Source organism: Anolis carolinensis, chromosome 1, assembly GCF_035594765.1.
Source record: "Anolis carolinensis isolate JA03-04 chromosome 1, rAnoCar3.1.pri, whole genome shotgun sequence".
Taxonomy (NCBI): Eukaryota; Metazoa; Chordata; class Lepidosauria; order Squamata; family Dactyloidae; genus Anolis; species Anolis carolinensis.
In genome coordinates, this window is record NC_085841.1 from 245,764,320 (window position 1) to 245,791,677 (window position 27,358).

Here is a 27,358-nt window from a genome sequence, read left to right on the forward strand (position 1 = left end):
TGCTATTACAGCCACCTGGTAGACCTGAAGAAGCTGGTTTGGATGAAATAAAATGGCTAAAATGGATCTATGCACAAGTGTATTGTCCAGTATCTCAGCTAATATTCCTCATGTGGGTAAAAAAGAGACCTTGCTATTTATATGAACTAATCTGTATTTATGTGCAGTTTGGCTCTTCCTCAAGTGTTTTGTAGAGCTTTTGCATGCTAGGAAAATAGATTCAACAAAATTGTTAAGAAAAACAAAAAGAGAAAAAATGTTTCAGAGACCCAGGGAGGCAATAAAGCCAAAAAAACCCCAGTTTCAACTTCCAGCAGATTGTGCAGAGCAGCAGTGAGCCCTTCCTAGTACTGTGAAACCAATTTTTCTCCTTCTGCCCTCCTCCCACAGATATACATAACTCTGCCAAGAGGAGCGTCACATAAAAGGAAAGCATGTTTTGCAGACAGGAGAAAAAATTGAATTGCAGTGATCTTAACTTTAAAAGTGTTACTGTGAAACACACTTCTGTTTCGAATAGAACAAACTGCCTTGCCATGTAGAAGATCAGTTCTGAAACACTCTAATATTTTACTTCAGCTGGTTTTTAATTGTTATAATTATAAGTATTTAATGATAAACATTTGATGTTTATTTTATTTCACTGCACAATGTCTTATATTGTTTTCTGTTTATATCTTTATCATTTGTTCATATAGGCATTGAATGTTTGCCTGTTATCATGTTGGAAGCTATCCAAAGCCCCCTCAGAAAGATAGGGCGGGTTACAAATAAAGTTTTATTATATATGTGTGTGTGTGTGTGTGTGTGTGTGTATATACACACATATACACATATCTATATATATAAATGAGTGATGGCATCACAGCAACCAACAAAACAACAAAACTACAGGCCCCCCAATCTCGAAATTTGACAACACAACCCATCATCCACGCCTCTAGGTTGATACAACAAAAAGAAAAGAAAAAGTCCTAATTAGAGGGAAAGGAATAATTGTTTTTATCCAATTGTCGCCAGTTAAAGAACTAATCTCTGCCCACTTGGTCTCCTATCAACCAACTCAGCTCAGGGGACAGGCAGATTTAGGCCTGAGGCCTCTTCCACAGATTATCTAATTTGCACTGGATTATATGGCAGTGTAGACTCAAGGCCCTTCCACACAGCTATATAACGCATTTATAATCTTATATTATCCGCTTTGCACTGGATTATCTTGACTCCACACTACCATATAATCCACTTCAGTGTGCATTTTATACAGCTGTGAAGAAGGGGCCTCATATAATCCAATTCTAAGCAGATAATTTAAGATTATCAATATACAGTAGAGTCTCACTTATCCAATACAAACAGGCCGCAGGATAAGTGAATATGTTGGATAATAAGAAGGGATTCAAGAAAAGCCGATTAAACATCAAATTAGGTAATCGTTATACAAGTTAAGCACCAAAACATCATATTATACAACAAATTTGACAGAAAAAGTAGTTCCATGCGCAGTAATGCTATGTAGTAATTACAGTAGAGTCTCATCCAACGCTCGCTTATCCAACGTTCTGGATTATCCAATGCATTTTTGTAGTCAATGTTTTCAATATATCGTGATATTTTGGTGCTAAATTCATAAATACAGTAATTACTACATAGCATTACTGTGCATTGAACTACTTTTTCTGCCAAATTTGTTGTCTAACATGATGTTTTGGTGATTCATTTGTAAAATCATAACCTAATTTGATGTTTAATAGGCTTTCCTTAATGCCTCCTTATTATCCAACATATTCGCTTATCCAACATTCTGCCGGCCCGTTTATGTTGGATAAGTGAGACTCTACTGTACTGTATTTACAAATTTACCACTAAAATATCACAATGAATTTAAAACACTGACTACAAAAACATTAATTACGAAAAGGCAGACTGCGTTGGATAATCCAGAACATTGTATAAGCGAATGTTGGATAAGTGAGATTCTGCTTTAATATGAAATAATTACTGGGATAGAATAATGCAGAACAATATAATCTCTAAAACCAGGACAGTAAATAAAGAACAACACTCTGAAAGCAGGAAAATTGGAAATTGGAAACAATCAGGGCCAGCTAACATCTCCCAAGAAAGGATTCTTCCAGAAAGGAAGCTGAGAAGAGAGTGAAGCACTGTGTATTACCAAAGTCATTATTATTACTATCATTACTATTATTATTATTATGGTGTTGTGGTCAACCGTGAACATGAATACAATCTGGCTCCAAGTATTCAAAAACACTAAAATCAGAATATATAAAAATTAATGTGGTATAATAAAACAGAACAATACAATCTCTAAAATCAGAACACTAAATAAAGAACAACATTCTGAAAACAGGGGAATTCCACACAGGAAACAATCAGGGCCAGCTAAGACCTCCCAACAAAGTATTCCCATCATCAAAGTCTGGCAAATCTTCTGTTTTCTCAGGGCCACAGACAGTAGAAGCACATAAAATATCACAAACAACACCACTCGAAAACAAGGGAATTCCAGATAGGAAACAATCAGGGCCAGCTAACACCTCCCAACAAAAAATTCACTCAGGGAGGAAACAGCCAGGCTTTAAAGCTGCAAGGCCATTACATCCTAATAATTTTTCCTAAATGCAGCATTCATACTTGCCTCCAACAGACAAAAAAAAAACAATCAGAAATATTGTATATTCACAACCTTTAGGAAATAATATCCCCTGATGGCGCAGCGTGTTAAAGAGCTGAGCTGCTCATCTTCTGGACCGAAAGGCTGCAGGTTTGAATTGGGGGAGCAGAGAGAGCCAGAAGTTCAAAAACATGCAAATGTGAGTGCATCAATAGGTACTGCTCCGGCGGGAAGGTAACGCCGCTCCATGCAGTCATCCCACATGACCTTGGAGGAGTCTACGGACAACGCTGGCTCTTCGGCTTAGAAATGGCGATGAGCACCAACCCCCAGAGTCATACATGACTGGACTTAATGTCAGGGGAAAACGTTTACCCTTTACCTTAACTACCACCAATTCCTCAGTATTTTATTTCCCATGCCACCATACTTCGCCACAGCAAGGCGTGGCCGGGCACAGCTAGTGTGTGTATGTATATGTATGTATATGTGTGTGTGTATATATATATATATATATATATATATATATATATATATATATACACACACACACACACACACACACACACACACATAAATGTTCTGTCCCTTTTTTAGGACAGAAGAAACAACAAAACCCTGGACCAAATCACACCAAATTTGGCCTCAATACACCAACACATCCAAGGTATGACCAGCACTCACAAAAACCTAAAAAAATTAACCAGAAAGATGTAAAAAAAACCCAAAACCAAAAAGACATTACTGCACATGTGTGAAGTAAACAAAGGACCCCAGAGGACCTTGCTGGTGTGCTGGAGAGAGAGAGCTGCGCATGCAAGCTAAGACGGCTTTTTGTGACATATCCCCCATCATGCAATGGTTCATCTCAACAGGCAATCGCTTCCTCCTTCAACTCAGTCTGCTCCTCAGAGAAGTGCCTGTCATTTGAGGGGCGCAGAGCAGCTAGGGAAGAAGAATGAATGGGTGGCCTTCACCGCCCCAAGGAAGCAGGGAAAGGGCAAGATCATACCGGCTGCAATCCAGAAGTTGGGCTAAGTGAGGGACCTGGCCAGGAAGCAGGACAACCCAGGTCCGTGAAAGGCCTCCATCGACACTGACCACTTAGTGCAGCTTGCAGCTGAAGCCAGAAAACACACTTCTACAAAAGCCTCTTTGCTCTGTGGCTTCTGTCACCACCATCACCACCTGGGCCTCAAAGTGGGTCCTGGATTTCCTGTGTAATCACTTTTTTCAAACTGTGTTAAATGGTCAGTGCAGATGGGCCAATGGCCTTCCTGAAACCCAGGAAGGTAGCTGAGGCCCTGAAGGGAATGATGGCAAGAGGAATAAACCCTTCTTGTTATGTAAATGGAGCCCTTCTTTGTTCCCTCCACTGAGGCCCCTTCCACACAGCCATATCACCCAGAATATCAAGGCAGATAATCCACAATATCTGCTTGGTAAGGTAAGTGTACTCAGGGGTGCACGAGTTTCCTTTGTTTACACACTTGAGAGTAGGCCCCAATGAGCTCATGGATCCCACTCTGAGAAAAAGGAGGAATACAAATGTGACAAATAAATAATAAACAAACTGGTCAAGGGTAGAGGAACACTGTCAGACTGATCAATTCCATTATTTTCAATACTGACTGAAAATAGATTTCCAAAGTTTTATGGAGGATTTTAAGGTTGGGACATTCCTAGCAAAAGCATTGAACTTGGAATCTTTTGTATGTAAAACATATGCTTTCCTATTGAACTGTGGGCTTTCACAAGTTTTAATTCCCTGGAGTTAATTCTTATAAAATCCAAATTCATATCAGGTAATGATAAACTAACTACTCTAGATTGCCCCATTCTTTTCCACATCTCTGTCAATGTTTTTCTATTTCATCTTGTTCACAATATAATCCACTTACAATTATGGCATGTTGTTCCCACATAACCAGTTTCACTACAATCACAGTGGAACGTCATCCAAGACTGGGAACATTTTCCTCCATGTTCACAATAGTTCGGCAAACACCTGATGGGAGAGAGTTCAACAAAAAGGGCAATATTACATTCAGCAATAGTCAACATTTCCAGTGAAACACGTTGCCCTTCACCTGTTTCCTTAAAACCTCTATATTTCCTATGTCTCTACATTCTGGAATAAAAATGGAAACCAATTGGTTTCTTCTCAGTACTATGTTTAGTTTGAAAATAAAAGCCTTCAGAAAAATTGCTTGTAGTGGACAGAATGAATTGAAACAAGAGCCGAAACTTATACCAAAAAGAAAGGTGGGCAGGCTTGCTTCTCTCCAGTGTCTAGGCAGAATAAAATATCCTGCTTTATTCTGAACTTTGATTAAGAGAACAAATACCAGGTGAAAAGCGACACAAAATCTTCTCTCAGCGAGACCTATTTATATCACTATTTTCTGTACTCATTGTAATTTCAGATGCCAATCTGAGTATCTAGCTGTAGTTAATGAAAACACAAATAAAGCATGGGTAAAAAGCAGATCAGATTACAAATAGTACACTCATCTTCCCATTCTTGCCAGTTTGGTTGATTACAAGAGCTTGAGAAATAGAGAGACTCAGTGAAAGATTTTGTGTTATTAGAAGCTGAAATAGTGATCAGTTAGCTTGATTCAGGGCAAGGTGAAACAAAACCTGACAGTTTTGTATTCTCTGGCATTAATATAAACCATTTTGTATATTCTCTGAAAACTTTATCAAGAAACTAGAAAACATTAACAAGTTGATATGTGGCCCTTCAGAGTTTTTAGAGATTTAATTTCCTATAATCCCTCATCATTAATTATGTTGTGTAGGGCTGATAGAAAATGTAGCAGTAAAGTCCCCTAATATTTATAGGGTGGGGGGAGCATTCCTCGTGTCATTTTAGGCCCAAGAAAAACCTTTTTTAGAAAAAGGAAGTAAACACAAAGTGATATCTAGGTGACTGCTTTAACTCCTTCCTTTCCTCCACAATGTAGTTTTTTATTTTTATTTTTTATTTTTTTACAGAGGTTGGATCTTTCTCATGTCCTCATCAGATGAGCTGCCAGAATTGCCACGTATTGTGACGAATCCAGCTGTGCCCGGCAGAAACTTTGGGGAACCCGTCATCCTATACCCCACATCACCTGACTCACCTGTTGCTCCACCCCATGGGGAAAGCACCGGCCACCCAGCTTCCCCAATTTTTTCAAAGCAACATGGGAAGCCTCCCATGTTGCCACAGCTGGAACATACGCCAGATTTTCTATAGTTTTACAATGGAGCCTGGCCAAAAGCAGTTCAACGTCATGGGATGGGAACTAGCAGGCTTCATCATAAAATTATAGATGATCTGGTGCATGCTAATGAAAGTAAGACAGATCTCATCAAGGTCCTTTAAAGCTCTGACTGTTCTCATTCCTGAACTATACCAATATAGGCTGCATAGAGATAGTAAAAATAGAAATATGTTAGGAATGGCATTACAGAGAAAATAAGCCCATTTCTTTGTTACAGATTTTGGGAAAAGAAATCTTTTGTCTCCAAGCAGTGTATTACTTCAAAGCTGACCTTCCAGAGGTGGAGACTGTCAGTGCTAAAATGAATCGAGGAAGTTGATTTGCAAAACTTCCTGTCTTTTAAAACAGACAAGTTTGTAGGCCACCCTTACCAAGCACGTTTAGCTTTGTGGACTTCCCCAGAAGAGTTACCAACCTTAATTTCCTGAAAATGACAATGAAGAATTTGTCTGCCTTCTTTCATTGTACTACCTAACCAGGATAAATACACTATGCTAGTGGAATAGTCTGATAAAGTGGACTCATATGCTATAGGATATCCCAAGCTAAGTATGTTTGGAGCGGTAATTCTTCAGCAAGGAGAGGAACACTCTATACATATTCAGAGGTAGCTTCCAGAACTTTCATCTTAGTTTTTAAAGAATATTTCATAACTTTTAAATTTCAACATATGTTTGCGATTTTTTAAAATGAACAAATAAGAAAGTAGAGGTTAGAGTATTTTTGGTAATATAGACAGTGATGGCAGAAAGGAAAAAGTGACAGCAATAGCAGTCATGAAGGAAATGATACACTGACAGCTCAGAGTTGACAAGTTTGGACTGCTTTCTCTCACCACCCCTGCACACTCTGGAAGGAGTGCAACTACTAGTCTAGCACACCAGAAGATTTCCAGCCAAAATTGAAAGAACCACCCATCCAGGCAGAAAGTTTTGAGTGTTGACTTTTTAACAGTTTCGCTCAGCATGTATTATTGAACCATGCTTATCATGTTTAATTAGGAGTTCTACTATTTTTAAAAAAGTTTTAGCTTTTTAACAGCTGCCTGGTAGGGAAGCATAAACTGATTTTCTCCATTGTGGGAATTACTGTTTCTATTGAAGGTGGCCTGTCCAGTTGTTGTGTGTATGTAGACTATGCCATATCCAAACATACAGCCACATATGTAAGAGAATTTAGACATGGATTTTGTAAATTAACTGATGAAATACTATCCAGGTAGGCCTTGCACCTCCAATACTAGGGCTTCTTTCACTCACATTGCCCTTTTGTACTCAGGATTCCTGCCTTAAAATGAACTCTGTACTGGATTGCATTGATCAATGGGTTCAAATGAGGCAAAATGTGATTGATTTTCCCTTTCCAATCTTGAATTAAACACCACAGTAGTAAACAAAACCAATAAAGAGTTAAATTGGGATTCTATATTGCAGTTACTAGGTATGTCCAAAAAATCGTTTTGAATCTTATATTGGATTGATATCGGATTGTTCTCTCTTTTTGAGACGCATTCTGATACATTGTTTCACGGTGCAACCGGCAATGTATTTTGAACCATCGTTGGCCCATTCTCTAATTGTCTCTTAATGTTTCGTTAACTTTTTTCCCCAAAATTTTTAAAAATATATTTTAAAACATATTTTTAAAAATATTTTTGTTTCTGCAGCCTACCTTGAATGGGAGCTTAGTGCAGCCTAACATGGCTGCCGCTCCCCAATCAAAAGCTTCCACGATGGACACAAAGGTGGGGGCTAGGGTCCTCTGCGTCCACGTGGAAGATTGCCATAAAAGCCCATTGTGTAGTCCGGGCGAGAAATTCTGGGCTGGGCTTTGCACGGAGAGGGTGGTGGTCTGCAAACGGAGAGCAAGCAAGCCTCTTGAGGGAGAGAGAGGGTGAAGGGGCCCAGTCTGGCTGTTCCCACAGAGGAGTTTGGAGAAAAGTTTAGGGTTTTGTTGTTGGTTCTTTCTCTTAGAAAGGGAATTTCTAGTTTTCAAAGTATCTTTGCACTCCTTGCCAGGGCATTGCTTGGCGTGGTGGTCACTGGTCCATTTCTAATTGAAGGCATTGGGTCGAGGCTTGTGGGATTGCATAGCCAGAGACACCATTGATTTCCAGTGTCCTTCATGCTTACAAATATAGCAAGGGAATTTCTAGTTTTCAAAGTATCGTTGCACAACTTGCAAGGGCATTGCAAATTTGATGAGGATAGCTCAAGAAATGAGGGCGGGAGAGCCCTGTAAGAGTCCCCCCCGGGTTCCTTTTTTTTTGGCGATTGCGCATGCGCGTCCGCCATTTTAGAAACATTTAGAATCATTACGAATTTTCGGAAATATCCGAAATTTTTGGGTGAAAAAAATCAGAAATACTTTCTATATCGAAGCACCAGCGCCCCCTACTTTAGAAACGAGAATTGAAACATTTTTTTCATCGATCGGACATGCCTAGCAGTTACACATGTTTACACATCTGTAACTGTTCTTTAATCAGTATCTTGAGGGAGTCATGATTGTGGCACTATTACCATGATTGTAAATGCCCTCTCAAACCTATTTCATTATGCACCAGTCACATCGGGCAAAGAAACTCTATTTTACTGGAAATCATATCACAGAGGGATGTTTTCACACTTCAACCAGTGAGAGAGGCTGTGACAAACACAGCCTCACATGCCAGTGGGATAAAGTGTCATCTACCCACAACATGATTGCCAGTGAACTAGATTTTCTTTGACTATTGTTTTTGATGCCCAGTAAAGTAGATGGGGCGGGGGGAGGGGTTCAGGCCAGGGGATGTTACTTAGCTAAATATGCCTAACCATTAGGTGATGTAGAATATGGGTCTTTACATATAACAATTCAGTTAAATATGAATTCCTTGCAAATTCCCATTGCCTAAAAACCTTATTCAAATCTCATCAACACCTATTTTTCCTACTGATTTTCTCTCTGACTCAGATATAGCCTTTTTACAGGAAAACTTTTAGATTAGTTGTTCCCAACCTTTAATCCTCCAGCTGCCAGAATTCTTGACAATAGGCCAAGGTGTCTGGGACTTTTGGAAGTTGAAGTTTCAAACTCCTGAAGGAGTAAAGGCTGAGAACCACTGCTCTAAGATATCTTTTCATTCAACATGTCTTGGTTGGTTCCATCCAGTTTTGCCTACTCATCACTTCACATTGCCTAAGTCACAAATAGAAAACCAAAAATCATTTTATAAGCCCAGTGGCTCATATGTACGAGGGCTATCCAGAAAATACGTGACGTTTTGGAATTAAAAATTAATGAAGTATAGGATAAAGTATTTATTATATGCAGTTAAAAGCCATACTTCAGTAGTGCCTTTAAACATAGTACCCATTCAAAATTAGGCTCTTTTCAGAACTATTAATGAGTTTGCAAACTTTCTTCCCTTTGCAGTTTCCCGCCGCGTCCAGAAGCTCAGCCAGCTGAAGAATGAATGCAGGAGGGAGGAGGAAACAAATCACCCGCTCGCTCTCGCTTCTTTTCAAACAGCCAGAATCGGCCAGGGCTTCGTGGCTCTTTCTCCTCGGAGGCTACACCGCTTTCCTCCACACGCGGGTTTACCTCTCCTTCCGAGGAGAAAGAGCCACGAAGCCCTGGCTGATTCTGGCTGTTTGAAAAGAAGCGAGAGTGAGCGGGTGATTTGTTTCCTCCTCCCTCCTGCATTCATTCTTCAGCTGGCTGAGCTTCTGGACGCGGCGGGAAACTGCAAAGGGAAGAAAGTTTGCAAACTCATTAATAGTTCTGAAAAGGGCCTAATTTTGAATGTTTAAAGGTACTACTGAAGTATGGCTTTTAACTGCATATAATAAATATTTTATCCTATACTTCGTTAATTTTTAATTCCAAAACGTCACATATTTTCTGGATAGCTCTCGTACAATGAGAAAACTGGTTTTCTCCAGTAAGCCTACATGTGCAAAGACTATGCATGCATATAGGTGGTGAGTGAGTGCATGTCATTCTCAATGAAATGTGCTTCCATTCTCCTGTTTTTCTGCCCAACATGTGCATTGGTGTAGGCACTTTAAACATCTAAAAGAGAATTATATTAATCCAAAAACAATAAGTTGAATACAGCTTTACTGAATCGGATCAACTGCCCATCTCACTTTGGCTTGAGGTGGCTAATAATTTTGCTAAAGCAGTAACAATCATGGATTTTATTCTGTTATGAGCATATTTTCTAAATTGCTGAAGCCCCCCTCACAAGTTTTCCCACACACACCCAAAAACCCTATCTATCCAGAGACAATAGAAGGATGAAATACTTAAATGTGTACATTATAGGTAGCAATGTTTCTTTCACACCGTTTAAAAATGTAACTTCCTGAGTTTTTTTTAAAAAAACTGTCAAACTTTAGTATCTTGTGATTTGAGATCCATAACAAGAAGAGTCTAATTATCTACAGAACACGTACAAAACAGAGGTTTGATCATTGAATGCTGAACAGATCATATGTCCCATGTAGATCATTTATAGATTCTGTTACATCTCTACAACTGTCCTACCATGGGAATAATTTGCCTTGGACATACATTCATAAATCAATACATTAAATTAACACACCTTCACATGCTGTCCCCTATTTCCCCTTAACTCCTCACTAAGGACTTTATTTTCCTTCTCATTCAGCATTCTTAGCCTGCATGAACAAGTATAGGCATGAGGAGATTTGCATCAATTTGCATTAACAGTGCATTAGGCCTTGGATTCTTTCAGTTTGTTGTTGTTCTTTGGAGATTTCAAGGTGTGAAACCTTTGGGCAGCCAAATGGATCAATGCATTTGTCTGTGCCCAGGGGAAAGTGTTATAAAAGCATGAAGGACAGGACTGTGTTTAATATTTAGCATGCATTTTACTCACATTGTTTCTAAATGTATTTATGTTTATAATAGAGCTTCAGAACCACCTTGAAGTAGACTAAGTCATTTTGCTGCAGATGTATCTTTACACATACACATTTCTGAATTTCTTTTAAAATATATATATTTGTATTAACATATTATTTTAACTTGAGTATAAGCATCGGGGTGAGTGACAGAATTTCAAGGGTTGCAATTGCAGGGCCAAATTGGTTGCAGATTTTAGTGCCTCTTCTTTACCTTCCCTCCACCTCTCCCAATTCAAACCTCTTGTTTTTTGGGGTTTTTTTTTTGGAAATTCAGTTTAACAAAGGACTGTTGTAAGAGGCATTTTGACAGAGTGATATCCTGGATTTCCTGGGGCGCTTCCAGACAGGCATTTATCCGGAGAACATTTGCGTTTAAAAATGCGAATGTTCCTGGATGCCTGTCCACATCCCCCCAGAAAGTCCGTGCTTTCTGGGGTGGGTGTCCAAATGTTCTCCCTGGACACTGTAACACCCTCCCCAAAGGCTCCCCAAACCCCTTTAAAAAGTAAAAAAAAATCTTACTGGGCCTCCATTAGAGTGTTCCTGCAGCTCTCCTGGCACATAGGAATGATTTTTCTCCCCCCCCCGCCCCCCCGCCGCTCTTCTGCAGCGGAAGTAGTGGGTTTATCCCGTGCCTTCCTGGAAGGCGCAGAACAAACCTACTAACAAATTAATTCTCCACAAACCAGTGTTTTCCTGGTTTGTGGCTAATTAATGTGTGTTTTCCACTTACGTCATCTAAACAGCCTCGTTTTTGTTGTGGGAACTCCCGCATTAAAGGGACTGTCTGGATGGGCCCCTGGTCATCTTGGAAAAATCAAGTCTCATTTTAAAGTACAAACTGCAATTTTCTTTCAAACACCCTCCCTTTTGCTGACACCCAAAGACAAGTTCAAAGAGACAACACACATACATTATTGATAGCCTTGAACACTTCAGGGAAAGGGGAAGCTTGTAACTAAATAAATGACAAATTAATTACTAGTATGGATTTGGGTGATCTGAACTTTATGTCCATACATTTCTTCTCCTGCAATCCCTGCTAGCAGAAAAGAGAGCATTGAAAGGGAAGACTCAAAGCCCTGGCTTGGACTCAAAACTTTATCCCTCTTTCTTTCCATGGGAGTATTAGAGAAAATGACCTCCCACTGCAGTTCCTTCCCCAGGTTGTTCTGGCTTGATTGCCTCATTTTGCTGTGTCCTTGCTCTTGACAAATAATAAACAAACTCTAGCCAGATAATTATCACAGAAGGGGCTCTCTGGCTCTCCAAGAGCTGGCAGTGCCATTTCTCAGTTTTATTATGCCTCCCTGCCAGAGCACTCAAAGAACAATCAGATAGGGAAACTCAACCATTGACAGCATGACCAAGCTAGGTAAGGAGGTGTGCATAGAGGAGCTGAACAAACCTGAATTTCTATATGACTAGAGCACACAAAAAGAGACCATTCCATAATTGAAGAACATGTGCTAAAAATAAAAAGTAATGTCCAACTCATCAGAGAGTTCAATTCTATGTCTAATAGTTTTGTTGCATTCTGTTGTTCCAGCTGTTACTGCTATTGCTATTTCTGCTGCTGTGACAGTAGCACCTATGTTTTGTTGAAGGCTTTCATGGCTGGAATCACTGAGTTGTTGTGCATTTTCTGGGCTGTATGGTCATGTTCCAGAAGCATTCTCTCCTGACGTTTTGCCCACATCTATGGCAGGCATCCTCAGAGGTTGTGAGGTATATTGGAAAACTAAGCAAGGGAGGTTTATGCATTTCTGTCCACCCCCCCCCCAAAAAAAAAAAAAAAAGCCCCAGGCTTTCCGGTGGTTACGGGTTTCTAGACACCATTCCAGTTTGGTTGCCTCTGGTAAAATCAAGACAGGTCCTGGTTGAAAGCCTTGTCTAGATGGGCCCCAAAAAACATAAAAATATAACTGTTTGAAAGGCAGGCTGGTTTAACAGTTACCTCACTTTTAAATCACTGAAGTAACCACTACAACCTATGGTTGTAACATAACTTAGATGGCAAAAAATGACAGATAACACCCTGCACCTTCCACAGGGGGGGAGGCGGGGTGGACAGAAATGCATACCAAAGCAGGTTTTAAAAACCTGTTTGGTGCACATTTCTTCCCTATCTGGAAGATCCCTTGGTTGCATACATGCATGTGCACAGACACACACACACACATCAAAGACACAAATGCATAGAAGGTTTTATTTATGCCCTACCATGTAGCAATTAATCAGTTTCTGTCCTATTTTGCACAAGGTTGGAATTCAGTGGCAGAACACCAAGAAGAACCATGCTGCATCAGGCCAATTGTTTATCTAGTTCAACGTCCTGTTTCCAAGTGATCAACCAGATGGCTCTGGGGAGCACATATGGAGAACATGGGAAAAGCTTTCCTTCACTGTTGTTCCCAAATAGTTAGTTAAGCCAAAACATGTAAGTTAAGGTTGACTGAAAATGGCATTTAGGAAATGGGTGGAGGAAAATGTCTCTAAATATTCAGCAGTCTAAAGAAAGGACTCCTTAAAATGTATTTCATAAAATATCCTTCCATGAGAATTTAGTTTACTTAATATCAAATGAATTGATACTGTTATAGACTTAGCCAAAGGGAGTATATGGGCTAAATGGAAAGCTGGAAGAAATGTAAATCTTTATTTCATTTTGGTATGTGAGAATAAAACATTTCAAAGCTTCCTTTCTGCTGGGGAGATGAGAATGGTTTTTTGCATGGTATGATTTTTATTTAATTATTCTGGATTTTTTTTTAACAAAAAGTTCACAACAATCTTTTGGGTGGGTGAGGCAAGGAGAGGAATTTCATTTGACATGTATCATTTTCTGCAAAGTATTGCATTTTGGAAAATGAACAGATTTTGCACACACTGCAATGTTTAGTAAAAAAACACCCACAAAGAAAACAAAACATGAAAAAGTACTGGTTATTTGGCTCTCACTCATGGAGTTTTTTTCAATGGTAGTTGATATTTTTTTCTGTGTGAATATCTTGACCTACTGAGATCAGCTGATATTTTATGAATATTGTTTTCATCCTTAAAAAATAAAAAAAATGTCTCCTCAATTGTAGTAAAACATAGTTTCCTTCAGCTGTATTAATTGGTCAGGATTTTGTTAGTGACATACATGTGTTTGTATCTCATTTTACATTCAGGGGGTAAGGAGAAATTCAATAAAACTCCCTCAGACACCTAGTAGCTAGGAGATGGAGGTAAAACATCCAGCTGGCTGCACCCAAGAGCAAAAAATAACCTTCCTCTTTGACTGTTAAGAGGGACAAAGTTACTGATAGCTCCTAGTTGCAGAAGAGCAGCCACGTGGTACTCAAGTATCCTTTGTACTCTCTAGTCATGTAAAGGTCAATGATTTCTTTCTCCTGATTTGGATGTATAGGACTTTATTACATAAGGAAGGTAGACCAGCATCACACCTGCTGACATTGTGCACATCCTCCCACCAGTTTGGCTCTCCCCCCTCCAAGCCATGATTCCTCTGCCCCCATCCCTCAATGAATTGTCACCTTGCCATGTTGAGAAGGCTTGTGTGATCTAGTGAACCTGCACGTGAAGCTGTCAGAGTCATGTGCTCCCAGAGGGGTCTCCCAATGTGGCAAGATCACAGGGGAGGAACCTGACAAAGCACAACTTGAAACGAAGCAGGTGTACAATGACATGTTACAATGGCTATGAAGGTGGAAGAAGGCTACAACAGATAAGAAGTCCATCAGTCATTTGGTTAACCATGCCACTGGATCTGAACTCTCTCTGTGAAGACTGTGTCTTGATTGGGTGTGCACACATAAAACAAATTCACGCACAGGTGTCTTTCAAGAAAAAGAAAATAACACCAACAAAAGTCCCATGGCAATCAGTGAATGGTAATGGGGGTAAGACTATGAAATGTGGAAGCCCCTAGCCACAGACTGGCACATGGGTGGTGGATATGGATTCAATTGTTCTACCTCAGGGTCTGAGGCAGTTGAACAGTCCAGTAACTGTACCCATGATTGAGCAGCCCTATTTAGGATCCACTCTGCTCACTCCATATGGGGAAGGGTCTAGAAAAGGTGCCCTAAACATTGTTTGCCTTTCTTGTCCCTAACTAGACTGATGCATCCAGAGGGGTCACCAACTTGTGGTCAAAAAAGACAAATGAATTTTGCAAGTTATTGACCTCCCAATTCTGTTGTATGCCTGCAAAACATGGACCACCTACAAATGTCATTATCAACTTCTGGAATGATACCCTTAGTGTTGCTTTCAAAAAATCCTGCAAATCTCTTGGGAAGATAGAAATACAAGTGTCAATGTTCTGGAAGAGGCAAAGATCACCAGCATTCAAGTGGTGATCCTCCTTCATCAACTTTATTGGACTGGCCATGTTGTCCAGATGCCCAGTTCACCATCTCCCTAAACAGTTTCTCTACTCTCATTTCAAGAACAGAAAATGGAATGTTGGACAGCAAAAGAGATTTAAAGACAGGCTTAAAGCTCACCTTAAAAACTGTGGCATAAAACTGGGAGGCCTTGGCCCTTGAGCGTTCTAACTGTGCTGTGGATTTTGAAGAGGCACAAATGGGGAGTGAAAGGGGAAAACACATCAAGAGGAAGAGACATCAAGTCAACCCTTGTCAGGACCGCCTTCCATCAAGAAATCAATGTTCTCATTGTGAAAGAACATGCAGATCCAGAATAGGTCTCAACAGTCATACTCAGCAGTGAGTGATAGCCTATAATGATGACCTATTAGTGAGTAAAATTCAATCCTTCAATGTTCCCTTTGCTTGCCTTAGAAGGATGGGTCCCTTCTGTTTTATGATGGCATACTAGGAGTAATGTGTCAGGGAAGTGGGATTATCCTCCTCTTTTCCCTCTCCTGCAATTCCTACACTGATAGTTTTTGTTAATTTTATACACACATATTTACTTTTTTGTTGCTTAAATTCCATAACTGCACAAAAAATTTAAAATAATAAATTAAGAAACAGCAGTAGCACAGGTTGGCAGGGTTACGAAGGTGTGCAGAAATATGATAGCAGGACCACAGATTGGTGAACTGGTGAAATTGTACTCCTCAAAAAAAGTGCAATATCAAAGGCACTCAAGCCAATATGTACATTATCTATGATAATGTACATATTGGCTTGAGTGCCTTTGATTATCAATGATAATGTAAGTATATCTTAATAGTGGGTCGGTGTCATAAAGACTTTAATTGAACTGAAAGTGGCAACATTGAAAGTGGCAAAATAAGTTGGTTGGGTATTTCCTCAAATTTTATTGAGTCCAATTCCTCTAACACTTTGAGGAAGCCAAGAAAAAAAAATCAAATTTACAGATAAATTCAGGAATAATTATATTCTGAGAAATGGTAGTACCAATCTATTTCAAGGCTCAGTCCCCACCTCCATGTTTCAGATAGCATGACAAGGTAAAGAATCTTCCTTGGTCACTAAATGTGATTGCAATAGTAATTTTAATGGACCAATGGGCTTACTGTGACAAATACAAGGCAACATCCCCTATGTCATCTATTTCTATACACCCTTCAATATTTCTCTGTTTATATATCTGTATCTCATCAAATCAGCCTTCTTGATGGGAATGCCAAAATAGCTTGTTTGCTTGCCCGCACTCAACCAGATATGAACCCATGAACAAGGATCACTCAAGCACCTTGGCTTCAATATGAATGGGGCCACCCCTGAATAATATCATTTTGAAACCAAGCTACTAACAATGACTGAATGGCAATGTGAGTGGTGATGACACTGAAAATTAATGCAAGAATGGAGAGGGGAAATGCAAAATGAACATTTCAGACCTTTAAAGTAAATATATTAAATGCAGCTAAGAACCAGGCAGGGAAGACTGCCAGGTAGTAGCCTCACTGACAACATTTTTTAGCTCACTGCAGGTTAATTATTTCAAGCCAAAGACAATATTATATATTCACTTCCTCCATACCAGCAAGGGAATTTGATTTCACTATAAAACAAATAACACTGAAGCACACATGGGGCATAATTAGAGAGAAAATTCTCTCATTTCTATGGCCAACTTTATTTTAAATAGGTAAATTCATAATTTGAGCTGTATTCCCCAAATTGAATGTTAAAGAACTGGCATCTACAAAACCAACCTTCCATTTTTATTTTCCCCTCTTCAAAAACACAAATTCCCTTTCTCGCAAAATCCTTGTGTTATTATCTGATTTCCCAGTAGTCTGTTTTTGGTACTATAGCACATGCAAGCAATACAAGCTTAAGCAGGGGAGAAAAAATGTTAAGTCCACAATTAAATTTCAAAGCAGAAAGCTAGATAGACACACAGAAAGAAAATCCAAGTAGGCAACAATCAGAATCACAGATTTAAAAGTCACTCTGATCAACAGCCAATATACTCAAACTCAGCTGATTTTTTTTAAAATATGTTTTTGGTGGTTATAGCAGCAGAACAAATGGAGGAATGATTGACAGCAGAAGACAAAATGGAATGCCGGATGGAACTAATAACATTTGGGAAAGTCGTAACAGGGGTAAGCCGAGTTTCTTGGAAAAGTAACGCAGCCCCTTGCATCTTCTTTGCAGTCACCTTTTCTTCCTGACTTCATGTCACTTCACTTCCAGTTCTCATCCCAATGTGCTGTGAAGTGCAAAGTAAAAATATTCTGTGCCTTTTGTGATTCTTTGCTGTAGGAGCACTAGGCAGGTAGGCAGGCAGTGAGAATAGCAGCAAGGGCACAGAAATGTGGTATGGAGAATTGTTCATAGCTGCGTCTACCTCCGTGAGAGGCACAAGTGGGAATGACCAGTAGAGGACAAAGAGATTGGAATAAGCGGGGGGGGGGGGGGGCAGCAGTTTCACCTTGGTTTCTAAAGTGTATCAGAAACAGTGGAGGAGTAGCAAAACAGCCTGGCTGCTGTGCCTGGAAGCATACTTTGTTTGAGAGGTGTAAACTTGGCACTTTATTGTTTACTGTCGGGAATTCCCCTGTTTCTGAGTAGTGTTCTTTATTTACTGTCTTGATTCTGGTGTTGTTGTTTTTTTAATACTGGTAACCCGATTTTTTCATTTTCATGGTTTCCTCTTTTCTGTTGAAATTGTCCACATACTTGTGGATTTCAATGACATTGAATGAATTTCAATTCCTATCTCTATGCAAATACTTTCACTGATCGACTTTGCAGCTGCAAGGCTACTCAAGGCTACTCAAGCTTGCTAATTACAATATTCACACCTGCTTCACACAAACAAGAGTTCTTTCTCATACACTCGACTTGCCTTATTTGCAACAGACCTCTGAACAAACCTCTGAGGATGATTGCTATGGATGCAGGTGAAATATCAAGAAATAATGCTACTGGAACATCATCATACAGCCTGAAAAACTCACAGCAACCCAGTGATTCCAGCCATGAAAGCCTTCGACATCTTCCAATTTTGCCCTGTTTTCATTTATCTGTAGTTAATTACTTCCACTTAGATTTCCATAGAGACTGTGGTGATAGTACACACCACCCAGTAATCAACCGACTCCTTAGAAACTCCTGAAATTGCTTTTGTAAACTTAGTGCTTCTTCATAGCTTATGCTCTGCTTAAAATATTTACTGCATGTTCATCAAAGTAATCTTTTTGTTCAACAGAATTTTTGTTATCCCTATAGTGGTTTTGAAAGGAAACAGAGATTAAATTTCTCTCCTCCTAACAGCTAGAGCATTCTATTCATCCATGTTATCAGCAACCAGCAATAGAGCTGAGATTACAGCACAAGAGTTCTCAACTTCAGCAAGGTACTTTTAAGATGTTTTCATTTCTAAACAATAGAACTTCAAAGAGGCTGAAATATCACATAGATATCAGGAGGGATCTGAAAATCTGTGTATTTTTTTGTTGGATTTTTCAGCATCTCATCAGCACTTTCATCCCATCCAAGTTCTCAGGAAGTTTGAAGACTCCTCTCATCTGCTTCCTGAGTAGGCATTTGTCAGGATTCTTCCCCTTAATGTCTCCCATTTTTATTTTAAAGATACCAGATTCATTTGATCTTGGAAGCTAAGAAGGGTCTGTTCCAGTTAGGCCTTGGATGGCAGATCACCATGGAAAACCTAATGCTATAGGTCATAATTCAGATGACAGAATTGCCGAATTTACTTCTGAAAATCCCTTCACTAATAACACTCTATGAAATTCATAGGGCCACTATAACTTGCCAGGCCACATGATGGCATTCATATACACACAACATTTTTAAGAGCCTGTATCAGGAGAAAGCAAGAATAAAAATAGATAAAATAAATACATTGGAAACATATTTTCCCCATAGGCTAAATACAACCTGTTTATATGCCTTTTGATTATTTGATTTTGCTATGCACAACTATTAGTATACTACCTGAATAAAGGAAGCAAAGCATCTAATGTTTTCCATGGTAGCTATTAGGGAAAGGAGCCAAATGGGGACCTTGCCCTTCCAAATAAGAATTCTTCCTCCCAAACGAATTTCCTGATCAGTTTCCAATTTTGCAGAGAGTAAGATACTGAAAATCATTCACACTTAGAGCTTTTTTATTTGCTGAGTACTCATTCCTTTGGTAACTTTTCGTTTCCCTAAACTGTATTTCTAAATGCTTAAGAGGAGTTTTAAGTTACTACAGTGCTAAAAATTAGGAGACCGAGGAAAATGCATCGAGGAGATTATATTTGGGGGGGGGGGGGGAGAGAGGTAATGTTCTCCACACACATAGCTATTAGAGTTGTGCCTGAATCTGCTTTAAAAATGGTCTTCAGGCTTATTTGGATGCCTGTAATGGCCAAGGCTCCACAGCCATGGTTTTTTTCAGCCACAACAGAACAGTGGCTGCCAAAAAAACCCCCCAATGCTTTCATTTTTTTTCTGGCTACACATGGAGTGCAGGGAGGGAGGCAGCTGCTAGAAAGGAAAGGATCCTAGTTTTCTTAAGTTCATGCCTTAAATCCAGGTGTCCTTGAAAGACAGAAGGGAAAAGATCACAGGAATTGGGGGTTTCTTAAGTTGTTGCCTTAAATCCAGGTCTCCTTGAAAGTCAGAAAGGAAAGTATCCCAGGAATTTGGGGAGGGGGGGGGGGGTTCTTAAGCCCTTGCCTTAAACCCAGATCTCCTTGAATGACAGAAGGGAAAGGATTGCAGAAAGAATGGTATCTTAACTCTGGTTTAGTCCAGTTCCTAATGAAGGATATAAGGGCCTGAAATGATAGGAAAGGGAGCCTGGGAAGTCTCCCCATTGCCTCCAGTGGGCCAGATTGAAAAAAATAGTTTGCCTTCCCAGATCAAAAACAAATTTCTGTCCTCCCGTATTCGGGATGTTCCCAAAAATGGATTGGGGCCCCCACTGAAATCTGGGACAGCAAAATACATCACGGTTTACCTAAATTGCACAACCCCAATAGCCACATCTATATGCTTCCAATTTCCTCTCAATGTCAAGAAATCAAAACAAACACAGTTTTCTGTTAATAATCCCACAATGTACTGTCAAGGTCAGACACCAGCCAATGGATGAAAATACAGTTTATTGTATAAAAAACTCAAAAACGCTCTTAAAACAAACACAGAAGCTTGCAACACTTAAACTTCAGTGTGAAAAAGATATTTAAACTGAAAAAACTCCAAAAAACCAAACCGGAGTATAATCCGGATTATCCAGAGATATAATCCGGATTAAAACAAAACTGCTTAGATTCAGCTCAAAATTGCAAGATAACTTGGAGAAGGCAAATCAAACTGTGGGCCGAATTCCCAAGGGTCCAAAATAAACAGAATCCCAACTGGGTTACAAAATAGAGTTTTAAGGCTCAAAACAAACAATGTCCCAAACCGGGCCAAACTTTGCCGCCGGAGGCAGCGCAAACAAACTGGTGCCGGAAACAAAGTAATGAAGGGCAAAGAGTTACTGCAGGGTCAGAAGCCAGGCCAGTGGTCAGTAACGTAACGTAACTGCAGAACCAGGAGCCAAACTGGAATTGGGAGCAAAGAGTAATTGCAGAGTCAGGAACGAAGCCAGCGGTCGGTAACGGAGCATAACTGCAGAGCCAGGAGCCAAACTGGAATTGGGAGCAGAGCGTTACTTCAGGGTCAGGAACGAAGCCAGCAGTCGATAACGGAGAGTAGTTACAGGATTGAGAACGAAGCCAAGCCAGAATAGGGAGCGAAGAGTAATGCCAAAACAATGTCCAGTCCAAGGTCCAAGATGAGAAGTCGTCACAGCAAAGTCCTCGTCAATGGGTTGACACAAGTAGCCAAAACGACGGAGGCGAACTAATGTAGACAGTAATCACAATGCAGTCTAAAGAAAATCTACACAGTTCCAACCCCCATCGTAGAAGTAACCCAGAATAAACTTACGTCGGTTGCATAGTCTCAAGCCAGTCATCAGGAACACGAAGACGAAACCCAATGGCGCCCAACAACCACCTTGCCACATGCAAGGGCCCAATGGCCAAATGCCCACAATTTATTTACAATTCGTCTTCAGAACTTGAGCTAGGCACCACCCTTCCCACAGGTTGTTCCCATTCCTCATCTGAGCTGAAACCACCCTGCCGACGCCCAGACCTACTCTCAGCTGTGGAAATATCTCCACTCCTCCAATTAGACCACCTTGGGTCCGATCCTGAAGGACCCCACATTTCTTCAGCGTCCCCATCACCAGTGAGCCCAGTCTCCCCATCACAATCCTCTGGAGCGTGTCCACTCCATGCCATCCTCTTCAGCCCGTGCCACATCCCCAACATCCATTTCAAGCCCCTCATTCCCTTCAAAACCCTCAAATGAATCCTCATCTGTTGATTCCTCAAATATCTCTTTAAGCCTTTTTCTCTGTAACTCCTCAAATGAGTCTTGCTCCCGAGGAGTCTTTCTTCTCTTCCTGCTACTATCAGTAGTATCATTGACCCCAGAAGGCTCATTCACAACATGAACTGAATTATTCTTTGAAAAAATAAAAATAAAAAGCCAATCATAAATGTGTAAATTTCTTTCCCATTTTTAGTAGGCATAAGTCAAGAACAAGTAAATTTTCTCATGGCTCTAATTGTGTGATTACTATTTTAGGTGTATTCACATGGAAGTTTCTTACACATCTCCTTCTTCATTGAAAATAGTATGGGGAGCACGATTTCTGTTTTTTCCTTGTGTAGAATGTAGTCTCTGTGATGACTGAGATTATAACATAAAACTGTTGCCTAGAAAAGCAAATATCCAAAGCTTTGACCACTAAGTGAAGAATGCCTCAGGAATTCTATCTTTCTAACTTCTGATATGAAACAATCTCATCTATATTGTTGTTATTGTTACTTCAAGACATTTCTGACTTCCATAAGGTAAACCTACCATGGGATTTTCTTGGCAAGATTTGTTCAGAGGGACTTTGCCTTTGCTTTTCTAATGTACAGAGATTCAAAAACAGCTGTCCATTGAATAGCACACTTTGCAGAGTACAGTGTGATGCTGCTTAGCTTTTTGCATTTTATTGATCTGAAATGCATTTATAAATGTGGATTTGGTAAGGAAAAAACAACCCCCTTAATATATAAATACATATGCAAATGCCAACCTTTGTGCAAATTAACGAATGTTGCTGATTGATGTAGAAAAATTGTGGTCTACCTTTATGAGTGAACATATGCAAAATGTGACCCAAAGTAGAAATAGATCTGTCTGCCCACCTCTACAGGCAAGGTTAACACGATGCAGCATCAGACGGCAGGAATAAGGATTAGCTGCCAACATGGTCTGAACTCCAGCCAGTTTTAAACTATTTAGAACTTCAGGGTTTCTTTTTTTTTTAATGAAGTGGTTAAAGGAAGAAAGCAGACATTTGATGAAATATAATGAATTATATCTGCAATTCTCTGAAGAATATTTCTCATATGTATTGTAATTAAAATAAAATATATAAAGGAAGCAAAGAAAGCATATGTATAGTGTGCATGTAGTAAATCAACACTGAACTAGAAAATATATACATATCATATGGATCTTTAAATAACAGCATCCCATGCGAGTAGCCATGGTAGCATGGAGTTTTTGGGAACAGTAATTCAAAAATAACTTTGCAAAGTTCTAAGGATATACATAAACAAGGTCCTCCATTGCTGTGTGCATTAGAGATGTAATATCCCCATGAAAGTGGAAAAAAGTGATATATATATAAACACTTTTTATATACCTGAAAGAATATCTTTATAGGCATCTCTAGATCCTACAACAGCAGTCGGCAAACCAAAGCTTGTTGGCTGGATACAGCCATCCATGTCCCTGCCCTAAACTTTGGACTTAGGGTTGTCCTAAGGCTGAAACAACTTTAAGATTCAAAATAACAACAACAACAACAACAACCACCCTAATTAACTTGACTATCTCATCAGTCAAAAGCAGGCCCACATTTCCCATTGAAATGGGAATTGTTTGAATTGTTGGAATTGTTTTTCATTTTAAATGTTGTTATTTCATGTCTGTTGGCACTACAAATAAGATACGTGCATTGTGCATAGTAATTCATTCATTTTGTTTTCAAACTCTAGTCCGCCCCGCCTACAGTCTGTGAATCAGTCTTCTGTTTAAAGCGTTTGAGGACAAAATGGACAAATTAGCAATGATGGAGAAAGAAAAAAACACAAAAAACTTTATTGAGGACTGGGAACTATTTCTAAACTATGTTAAAAAAGAAAGAAGGAAACGTTTTTATAGAAGGACTTTTTATATCAAGGACTCTACACACTTTATAGAAAAGATCAGCAACCTCAATCTAAGCACCAAGGACATCCTGATCAGCTTTGATGTGGTGTCCCTTTTTACCAAAGTCCCAGTAGCTGACACCCTCACACTAATCAAACAAAACTTCCCAGAAGACATCACAGCCCTGTTTCACCATTGCCTCACCACTAGCTACTTTCAGTGGGACACTGGATTCTATGAACAGAAGGATGGAGTGGCCATGGGGAGCCCTCTCAGCCCAGTAGTAGCAAATTTCTATATGGAATACTTTGAAAAACAGGCCCTAGAAACAGCACCAAAAAAGCCCACTGTTTGGTTCAGATACGTAGATGACACCTTCACAATTTGGAGCCATGGAGAGGAAGAACTCAGCAAGTTCCTGGACCATCTTAACAGCATCCACCCAAACATCCAATTCACCATGGAAAAAGAAAAGGAAGGAAAACTGCCATTTCTAGATGTTCTGGTCATCCGCAAACCCAATCAACAATTGGGCCACACAGTTTACAGAAAACCTACACACACAGATAGATACCTTCATAAAAACTCCAACCATCACCCAAGTCAAAAAAGGAGCACAATCAAAGCCCTGACAGACCGTGCACAAAGAATCTGCGAACCTCACCTCCTCCAAGGTGAACTCAACCACCTAAACTGGGCTCTACAGGCCAATGGATACTCCACCACAGACATCAGAAGAGCTGCAAGGCCAAGAACAAGCCAGGAGAGTCAAGACAAAGATCCACCCAGAGGAAAGGTGTTCTTACCATACATCAAGGGAACTACTGACCGCATAGGGAAGCTGATGAAGAAGCACAACCTACAAACTATCTACAGACCCACGAAGAAAATCCAACAAATGCTACGGTCAGCGAAGGACAAGAGGGATCCTCTCTCTTCTGCAGGAGTCTACCGGATACCATGCAGCTGTGGACAAGTCTACATAGGGACCACCAAACGCAGCGCCCAAACAAGAGTCAAAGAACATGAAAGGCACTGCAGACTAATTCAACCAGAGAAATCAGCCATAGCAGAGCATTTGATGAACCAGCCTGGACACAGAATACTATTTGAGAACACAAAAATGCTGGACCATTCTAACAACTATCATGTCAGACTACACAGAGAAGCCATTGAAATCCACAAGCATGTGGACAACTTCAACAGAAAGGAAGAAACCATGAAAATGAACAAAATCTGGCTACCAGTATTACAAAACTCAAAAATCAGAACAGTAAATAAAAAGCAATACTCTGAAAACAGAGGGTTTCCAGACATGAATCAACCAAGGGCAGTTAACGACTCTAAACAAAGGATGCCCCAGAGGCAGGAAGAAGACAGCAGATAAGCTTTTCAATGCTAATTTAAGTGATTAACTACACATTCACACTGACCTCTCTCACCCTAGACTTTCCACAGATATATATTAACCTCTTTGCTTAGTTTTCTCCATACCTCACAACCTCTGAGGATGCCTGCCATAGATGTGGGCGAAACGTCAGGAGAGAATGCTTCTGGAACATGGCCACACAGCCCGAAAGACATACAACAACCCTGTGATCCCGGCCATGAAAGCCTTCGACAACACGTTTTTATAGAAGGCTTCATAATTTAACCTGTGACTCTATAGTCAACATCTTTAAATTGCTTAAAACTGAAATTCCGAATATTCTATTTTATTTGATTTGTTATCAATCCACTCCTATGGGCTTCACGCAAATCTGCCATTTGCCAAAATATATGATCCTGTGTTTTTTTTCTCCATTTCTGGCCAAATAGTTTAACCATTGGTTTGTCCCATCAAGTACGAGGTCTGCCCAAGGCCGCTTGTGGTCTCTTGGTATCCAATTTGTTAGTCGCCATGTCCACTGGTTTCCTTTTTTCATGCTGTATGCCCTGCCCATTTTTTTTTGCCTCATAGATCTCATTGACCACATCATGTACCCTGGTTCTTTGATGCAGCTTTTTGATGTTGACTTTATCTCTTATTGTCACACCACACATCCTTCTTTCCATCACTCTCTGAGTCACCACTAGTTTTTCCTCCTCTAACTTTGTTGTTGCCCATGTTTCAGATGTGTATAACATTGGCAATAGAATTGTAGTGCTGAAGATATCTGCTCTGACCTTCATTGGCAGCTTAGCATTGTTAGTACTGTCTAGTTTCAATTAAAAACTGTCCAAGCCACCTTTCGTCTTCTTGCTCATTCTCCTTTTGCCAATTTATTCAACTGTACTTGTTGTCCAAGATATACATATTAAGTCATTTCCTCAATTTCATCTCATCTTCAGCCCCGGGCACACTGCTCATTTTTCATCTGTTTTGTTTTCTTCAAGTTCATTTCCAGTTCTACTGATTTTGAGAATTGAGCGAGTTGTTGGAGATCATTTTATAAATCTTCCAGATTTTTGGCAAAAAGGATGCAATCATCTGCAAAGAGGAGATGAGAAAGCTGTTTGCCATTAATTGAAATCCTGCCCTTAAAATAGATTTTTCAGAAGAGGTTTTCTAAAGTCACCGCAAACAGTTTTGGCAATATTGTGTCTCCTTGATGCATTCCTTTGTTTATTCTGATGTGGCACACTTCTGACAACAGTTTGATATCAGTTGTGCACCCTGTATCAATGCTTTTTATGATGTTCTCATATGCTGAGTTTAATGAGGTGCAAGACAAACCAGAACTCAATATTCTCTGCTTTTGTCCAGTAGCTGTTTGACTGCGTGAATATGACGGAGGGTGGAGTGGCCATGCCTGAAGCCCGCTTGTTCCCTGTTGATTTCCACATCTTGAGATTTTCTTTGTAACAGGATCCTTATGAATAGTTTATATAGTTGAGAGAGGAGTGTAACAGGATGATAGTTGCTAAGGTTTTCTGTGTCTTCTTTCTTCAGATGTCCAATCTTAAGGTAAGATGGCACTTCGAAGGTATATATATGTCTGTTTGGGATCAGTGCTAGACTGTAGCAGGACACAGGAAATGAGAGCAAAGAGGCAGAAAGTGAGAGTCCGCATGGGAATTATGTGGTTTCATCTCTCAGGGAGTAATTATTTGTATATCCATGTTTTTTAAAATGTGTCAGTGCTATGGATGTCCTGACAAGTGCTCCACATTTTCCCATCCTGGTTTCAATCCCTGCATGGAATATACTCTGGATAGCTGCAGTGCATTTTTTGGCTCATTCTCAGCTTTCTTTGAGTTTTTAAATGTGGTGTTTCATGCTTAATGCATGCAATGATGAGCATTGGGATATTACATTTTGTGGACACCCCACTGTCGAGCAGACTTCGAACAGTTATATAGTGACTGTGTAAAACCATCCAAGAAGGCACTTAAGAAAGGCTGCTTTGAGGTCTGCATTGGGTGAGTATGTGATATTCCTGCATTTGAATTTCCAGACTTTGAAATGTTCACACTCCTCAAATTCTGAGCATCTTTAGAAAAACAGAATGATTTCTCAAGTGAGTTCATTCATTGCTACTTGGGGTAACTGAATGAATACTATATTTTAAATGTTCATTAAAGCTCTGTCTGGTTTAATAGGAAGCCTTCCTCTTTGCTCCCCTCTGAAATATGTGGGCAACGACATTACAGAAATAAAGTCTTATCACTCAACTCAAACAACTCTTCCTCCTGGACTCTCTATCTCCCAAATGCTGCATCCACCTCTAATCCCAAAAAATAATTAGTAACTTAAGAGTACAAACTAAAATTAAAAGATAAGAATGAAAAATTCTGCATTTATTTTAGGAGGGA

General features: G+C 39.8%; 1 protein-coding gene across 1 annotated transcript in view; it reads right to left on the reverse strand.

Annotated features, from left to right (window-relative positions):
• cntnap5 (contactin associated protein family member 5) overlaps positions 1 to 27,358 on the reverse strand; it is a 482,960-nt gene that overhangs the window by 189,055 nt on the left and 266,547 nt on the right. Inside the window, exon 11 of the mRNA XM_008110020.2 lies at positions 4,537 to 4,643. Coding sequence (XP_008108227.2) covers positions 4,537 to 4,643 — 107 coding nt within the window. The remainder of the gene's footprint in view (positions 1 to 4,536; positions 4,644 to 27,358) is intronic.